This window comes from Coffea arabica, chromosome 1c (assembly GCF_036785885.1).
Source record: "Coffea arabica cultivar ET-39 chromosome 1c, Coffea Arabica ET-39 HiFi, whole genome shotgun sequence".
Taxonomy (NCBI): Eukaryota; Viridiplantae; Streptophyta; class Magnoliopsida; order Gentianales; family Rubiaceae; genus Coffea; species Coffea arabica.
Genome location: NC_092310.1, coordinates 17754420 through 17762174, shown reverse-complemented (window position 1 = coordinate 17762174; position 7755 = coordinate 17754420). Strand labels below are relative to the sequence as shown.

At 41.2% G+C, this 7755-nt stretch overlaps 1 protein-coding gene across 1 annotated transcript; it reads left to right on the top strand.

The window, feature by feature from the left end:
* Positions 1 to 4355: 4355 nt before the first annotated feature.
* On the top strand, positions 4356 to 5432 carry LOC140004774 (uncharacterized). The gene has a single exon (XM_072044921.1). The coding sequence runs from the start codon at positions 4356 to 4358 to the stop codon at positions 5430 to 5432; it is 1077 nt and encodes a 358-aa protein (XP_071901022.1).
* Positions 5433 to 7755: the final 2323 nt, after the last annotated feature.

Below are 7755 nucleotides of genomic sequence, written 5' to 3'. Positions count from 1 at the left end.
GAAGAAACTAGGAGGCTTGTTTTCCAGAAGTTCCATAGAAGATTGACTCCGGCTCATTTCTTTTGGCCTCAGCCTTGTCACAAATCATTATCAGGTTGGACATTTGGTACTTGATCAGACTTTTGGCATGAAACCCAGAAATTGTAGTCTAGACAACTAGGATTCTGCTAGGAAGATGCATGAACCGACATCTCTTTTGCTGCTGATTTGTGGGGTTTGTTCCATAGCTTTGTCATGTTTACTCCTTGAGGTTTCTCTTGCCTTTGGTTTCCTGTTTTCTTCTGTCTTGTGCATTTTGACCATGAGTTTTGAAATAAAAAGTATTGGCCGTATGGTTTGGCTGGGATTTCATTTCCCTGTCGGTTGGTGTTTAGATGTCAGAATTTCTGGTTTTGTTGCTGAAGCTTTAGTTCGATTAAAATCTGTGATTTGTGGTTCAGTTATGCATGTCTATTTTAAGTTTCCTGATTTCCATCTCTGCTGCATTTTTAATTTCTGGACCAAGAAACTTATAAGGACTTGCGTCCCTTGCCATTTTTTTTTTAACTGTTAAGCAACTCAGATTCTAGCTTTGGTCGAGTGAATAACTGAGACTTGTAGTGTATGTTTCTTTTGTTTAAAAATCCGGATACTCATCAGACTTGACTGCCGAGAGTTGATGGGTAAATGTTTTGGTTAATGGTAGCAATGGATCGAGGTTGATGCACCTGAGCTTATTTGAAGGATGGAATTTGCAGAAAAACAAAACTTCATTAACTGCCGAGAGTTTTGTGTCATAGCAGAAGCTTGTTCCCTTTGTATTTGCCTGAAAGCTTTGCATGAATTTCTTTCAACTACTTGCGTTGTTAAGTGGTTTGCAAAAGCTGTTGAAAGAAAATGCAGCAAGTCTCATTGCTGAAACCGTATGCCGAAAATGCAGATTTCTCTTGCTGTTTGTGTATTCGAATGTTGAACTTTGTTCTTCTTATTTGAGATTGTGGTTTGATGTTGGATTAGGATGTTGGGCTGTGTTCGGATGAAGATTATATTTTTGTTTCACTTGAGACAATGAATTGAAAAGCAAAACTATGGCTGGAATAGTACAAAAGGCTTTAGAAATGATAGTCTCGTTGTTGCAGAAGCATTCTCTTCATTAGCTTTTGCATGAATCTTGCATGAAAAATCCTTCAAGAATTGCAGTCCAACCCCTTGGCTTCTATCTAATGCCAATTAATCAATTTGGTCCCTATGATTTTGCAGCAATGTCACAAAGACCCAATTACATTCCAATCCCTTGCAATTGAATCCTAAGTTGATTGTAATTTGAGTCGTTATTTGGCTTTTTGGACCTTTGAAGTTTTTAAGCGTTGCATTTGGACTTGAATGATTGGTTAAAGTCGTTTTCAGCTCCCATTAGTTGCTATATTTGGGAATTTTGATGAGTTATTCCATTTTTCCTTGGTCATTATGCATTTCTTTAATTAATTGCAATTGAACAAGGATTCGATGTTGGTGGAATCAAGTTGGTTTATATATGTTTTACTACTAAATTGGTGCATTAATCCTTTGCTTTGATGGTTTTAGCCTAAGTTATCCTTTTTTTGGTGACCCTAGTCCAAATTGAGTCCTTTTACTCTATCAACGTCATGAATGGGGAGGTATAATTTCTTTTATCCTTTTTGTCTCTCCTATGTGATCCAACGTGCTAAGTGAGAATTGCATGTCTAAATTGCTTTCCTTGCCTTTCTTTAGTTCCTTTATTTCATTTACTTTTGCTTTTTGTTAAGTTATTCTTTTATGGGGTATGTGTACACCTCTTGGCTTGTAATAGATAGGGCTTGGAGGAGCATTTGATGAAGACCTATTGAAGACGTGTGCCTAGCTAGCAAATGTAATAGGTCTATTAGCTTGGTTGCTTGCTTTTGTGGCTATGTGTTAATTTGCTTTATTAGGTTCTTGCATCTAGTCGAGCATGCTAAGTGTTATGTGCTATGTGTTTATGAGTGTTTGGCATGTCTACTTGCTTTCTATAGTCGTAGATGAATGTGATGGATGAATGTACGTCACCACACTAGTCCAATGCTAGTTGTGGCTCATTAATCCGTTAGGAATTCATAGAATGGGCTAGTCCAATGCTAGACCCAATAGGCCATCTCCTATTGTGAGTCCATACTTGCATGTTTCATTACATTTCATGCATTTTTCTTAGTTTTTATCATTTGGCATGCTCCTCGAACCATTTTCCCTTCATTTTAGGTTTTTGCATCTCATGCTAGTTATAGGGTATATTTGCTTGAGAGTCCCCTTTTCGATAAGGGAAACGAGCGAGTTTGGCTACAAAATAGCCTTAGCACGCTAGTTCTTCCTTCTAATCCAAGGGAAAATTGAAGTCGTAAAATTAGGAGTCCTTCCCGTGCCCGACATGATGCATCCCCTTAGGGTCATACACTTGCATTCTTTTTTATATCACCTCTTCACCTTTTAACCACATTTTCTCAATTTTCTCAATCCACACTTTCTCAACATCTTTTTATCACTTATTTATTTCTCACCTCACAAATAGCACTCAAAATTACACTTATATGTATCTACTATTCTATTTTTCATCCATTTACACACGAACACCTTTATTTTATCACATTTGCACACTTGCACTTACCTTTTTTTTACATTTCGCATCCTTCATACATTTTCACACTTGCACATATTTGAGTCTTCATTTGCATTTTCCTATGACCTCTATGAGATTCTTCCTATTGGCCATCACAAACCCATGTGATTGGGACCAAAAATCTCATAAGAGACATTTAGATTTAGGTTTGCATTTTCCTTTCCATTTCGCATTCATCTAGTCATATCCAACATGCGATACATACCTTGGGTAGAAAATTAGGAAACGTGGGGCTAAGTCACGCAACTAGCTTTGGCTAGGGTAAGGGAGTGCCTTAGGCTCCGCCTTTGCCTTCTCCCTTACCAAACGTGACCCCCGATCCCTTTTTTTGGTTACATAGATCTAAAAGATTTCAAAAAGGGTTTGTTTACTTTTTCATTCAAAAACAAAAATCATTTTTGGGTGACTTGGTACACCCTAACTCTATACTAAGTGGCGACTCCATTTTTCATACATAAAACCCTTTTGAACTTTACTTGACCAAAACCGTCGCATTTTACAATCCCACGGTCTTTGCTTTCACTTCTACACACGTTCACACACACTATACACACTACTTTCACACTATATCAAAAAGTGGGGCGCGACAACTTGGCGACTCCACTGGGGACTTCCTAAGTGGGTCCAAGCATTTGATTTAGTCATTCTTTTCCGTTTTCTACCCTTGTTATGCATAGCATTTGGATATTAGGATTGCATTTTCTATTTTAGGACTTTTTGCCTCGTGCACGTATCAAACTACTCCTTCACTCATGTATGTATGATTGGTTTTTTTGAATGTATGTTTTACTTATTTTATCTCGCGCTTTGCATTGCATTTAGGGGGGGTGTGTGTCACCTTTAGAGTCTCGCGTTGGTTCTCAACCCTTTCTCTCAAAATAGGGAGCACTTCATACGTGCACATTTATTTATTGTTATCCCATTTTATTTTATTTTCGTCGGCGTTTCCCACACCGCCTTGTAGGATTAGGATCGATCGCCTTGGGTAGGCGGATGGTGTGCGCTGCGCCCATAGCGCTACCTAAGGGATCACTCGAGCCATCGACCAAGGGCCCTGGGAGTGATGACCCTTCGCCTTTAGGTCTGAAGGTTTGGGAGCCGAAGCCTTATCGAGTCTAGATGCATTAGTGAACCCCAACCTCATGCATCCATATTAGAATTGCCTAGGGTAGAGTCGACCTTATCCTGAACTAGGGACACTAGGCACGAGGGAAGGGTTCCCACCCCTTTCCTTATTTACTTTTCCTGTTTTTTATATCATTTAATTGTCCAACGTGTTATGTGATTATGTGTTGAACTAACTTTCCTTGTCTCTTGCCTTTGCATTCACAAACGTTAGGAAATAAGAGGTCTGGCATGACCTTTCTTTTAGGACCTACCCTTGTAGATAGGCTATTGCATGTTTAAAAATTGTGGTATATTTCGTTCATAAATTAATAATGCCATACCATTTTAGGCCTACCCTGGCAGATAAAGGGTTCCTTAGGTCATGTCTCATTTCGAATTGCATATTTTACTGCTTTTAATAAACTGGCATCACGCATAAACCATAGAAAGGGAATACCACGTAGGGGATCCCGTATTTAGGAATAAGCCGCCACATGTCTCGGATATTTAATCCAATGGGACTTACACGTTTACTATTTCTGTATTACCTAAGGGGTAAGATCCTGAGGTAAGGTACTAAAGTGAATTTCCTCCCCAGATGGCTCCGTGTAGAATGCTCAATCAGATACCTCGTGAACTGGTAGATTGGAAGAACAATATGGCACATGAAGTGAACAGACTTTTCCCGTATATAGGACATTTACCTAGTCTCCTGAACATAACTCCGAATGTAGCCATTGTCGAAGCTTTGCTCGAGTTCTGGGATCCGGACGGCTCTGTTTTCTGGTTTGGAGAGTGCGAATTAACCCTAACCTTGGAGGAGATAGAAGGATTGTTTCAAGTACCTGGGAAAGGACACCCTATGGTATACCCAATGAATGGCACCCGAGAACAATTTTGTAGGTTCTTAGGGTTGAAACAGTTTAGCATGAATCCGCACCCGGACGCAAAGTCATGTCCACTCGAGTTCTTATACAAGCGATTTGGGGGAAAGGAAGCCTATGATCACCACCGCGAGGATTTCTTCATTAGTAGAGAGCAGTGGGAAGAGAAACGAGTACAAGCCTTTGGGATAGCCATGATTAATCCACTCCTGTTTCCGCAAAAGCATGGAAAAGTTATTTTCTCAACGATCAACATGGTTCAGAGTGTGTTTGTGGGAATTAAAGGGAAAACTCCCACTCTAGTACCCATTATCATTGCTGACATCTTCGCCGCTATTACGGAATGCCGAAAGAGGAGAGGGTTTTTCTACGCATCCAACCTGGTGCTTCAAATGTGGGCAATGGAACATCTGTCAAAAAGAGCGCTAAATCCATTAGGTTCATGTCTTTCAACAGTAAATTGGGTTGAGTCGCACCGAGAAAGGGTTATAAGATACTATCGAGTAGCATCTCCTAGTGTGTTCATTCAGGAATTAAATGCTTTAACTTCAGATAAGGTACAGTGGGTTCTCGATTGGACGAAAGTAAGGGATCCGGCTTTCAAGACTATACAATTTGACTTCATTCCGTTAGCAAGTACCAGCGGGTTGGTTATGTACATTCCACAACGAGTTATGAGACAGTTTGGGTACCCGCAGAGAGTGCCAACCATACAAGAAGTGAGAGGCATCGAACTCAATACAGTCACCGAGTGCCGGACTATGGTATTGGAAGCTTGGGGAAATCTGTGAGGACTTGAGAATTTGCAGTTGGAATTGGTAAACAAGATGGCACCTGCAGTTATGCCTGGGTACAACGAATGGATCAAACGAATGATGGAGCATGATAGGACAAGACGACAATCATCACCAGCCAGTCCCGAAGAACAAATGGAGAAGCTAAGGAAAGAATTGGAGGAATCTCAAGCCCAGCTTATAATGGCCAACAGAGTTCTAGAAGATACCCAAGTGCAGTTGAGGAGGGAGAAGAAGAAGAATGAGAAGCTAGAGGAAGCCATAGACGCCTTTGATAGGATTAGGGAAGGAGTTCGTAAGCTCAGTTTAGGGAGCTCTAGAGAGTCACAAAGTACAAGTCTCTTGAGATATAGGGATTTTGTAAACATGGTTACTAAGACCATTGACGAGGTTGTAAAGAAAGATTGAACTTTTCACATTTTTATGAGACGCTTTCCATTTCAAAGTTCTAAATTCACTTACAGGTTTGAAAATGGGATTTTACCCCGAAGGCTTGCATCATGCTAGGCCTACCCTTGGCACAAAAAGGGTCCCCCCATAGGACATGCATCCGAATTGTTCGAATAATTACTAACTCATGTTTTTTTCCTTTTTTCTCTTTTGAATAAATTGCAGAAATCTAGTAACGATTGGTTTATCTAAAGAAGTCTTTTGCATTCTCAGGTAAAATTTCAAAATAGCTTTTTGGAAAAGCCCCATTATTATGCGATCCCGAAGTAAGGCCCAAAGGAATCGTGTAGACATGAGTACTCAACCAGAATCGTCCGATAAGGCCGTTGCAACTACCCAGCCGGAAGCCGCAAGTCCCGGGGTTCAGTTGACAGAGTTACTCACAAAATTTGGAGAAATGGCATCCGAAATGGCCGCTCAGAAGAAGTTGATTGACGAGCTCATTAGTAGCGGAGTGCAACCTGAACCTGTACCCGCCACACAACCACAATCCGAACCATTTGTTATTCCTCCAATTCAAACCACGTTACCATTTGTTATTCCTCCAATTCAAACCACGTTTGAGGGAATTGTCAATCCGCAATATGCTTTTACTCAAAATCCTCCGTTCTACCCTCCTTATGGTCAAGGATTTCAGTCTCAAGGCGATCCAAACATGCATTTGAACCCACCAGCTTTTTATCAGCCTACCGCAGAGCCTGTGGTACCGGAGCACACTTTTCAAAACAAGCCAGAAATAGGAGAATCTTCTGCTCCAATTGATATGAAATTGCTCAAGCGCCTGGATCGTTTCGACGAGTTTATGAGGAAGAGTCAGGGGTTGAACAAGCAAGGAGTCTTGGATTACGATGAACTTTGCCTTTTTCCGAATGTGCAGTTGCCTGAGGGATTCAAAACCCCTAAATTTAACAAGTATGATGGAACTGGTAATCCCAAAACACACCTCCGACTGTTTGCCAACAAATTAGGAAAGCCTGTAGACGATGAGAATCTGCCTCTAAGGTTATTCCCGGAAAGTTTGGAGGGAGATGCACTGGACTGGTACTCCAACCTGAAGCCCGAAGACGTAAAAACCTGGATTGACTTATCCAACGCTTTTGTGAGGCAGTACTAGTATAACTGCGAGTTGGCTCCGACACGAACTACGTTGGAAGGAACGAAAAGAAAACCCTCCGAGGATCACAAGACTTATGCCAAGAGGTGGAGAAAAATAGCTGCAAAAGTCGAGCCACCAATGACCGAGAACGAAATCATACGTACTTTCATAAAAGCACATGATCCGCCGTACTTTGAAGAGATTTTCCGTATGACCGGATGTTCGTTTGCTGCAATTGTAAATAAACTTGAGGAGTTTGATGACTTTGTAGGAGCTGGGAAGATTGTTAATGTCTCTGCTCTCAAATCCCAGTTGGATGCTTTACAAGGGCAAGGAAGCAATGTGAAAAAACTGCAGTTCAAAAAGAAGGAGGGGGATGCAACCTTTATCTGGAACCAAAACCCTTCGCCTAGACCCCGATATCAACACAATCCAACCTACCAACCACCTTACTCTTGTTATTCAAACCCGCACCCTGTATATACTACTAACATCCACCACCCTCGACCTAACCCAAGCCATCCTAACCCACCTTCAGCTCATTTTCAAATTTCTCAACCAAGTCCACCCCAAAACCGACCTCGCCCTCCATATAACCCAAGATTTCCTCCACCAAATAGACCTGTTTACAATTATTCTCAACCTCCTGAACCTTACAACCGACCCCCTAGCCGTACATTTACCAATTTAGGCAGGCCTTTAGACCAATTGTATGACCAGTTAAAGGCCGCCGGGAAAATTGGTACGGTACCCCCTCCTACTTATCCATATGGC

Bases quoted from the DNA above. Each gene is read 5' to 3' on its own strand.
- LOC140004774 (XM_072044921.1), top strand. From the start codon at position 4,356: ATGGCTCCGTGTAGAATGCTCAATCAGATACCTCGTGAACTGGTAGAT.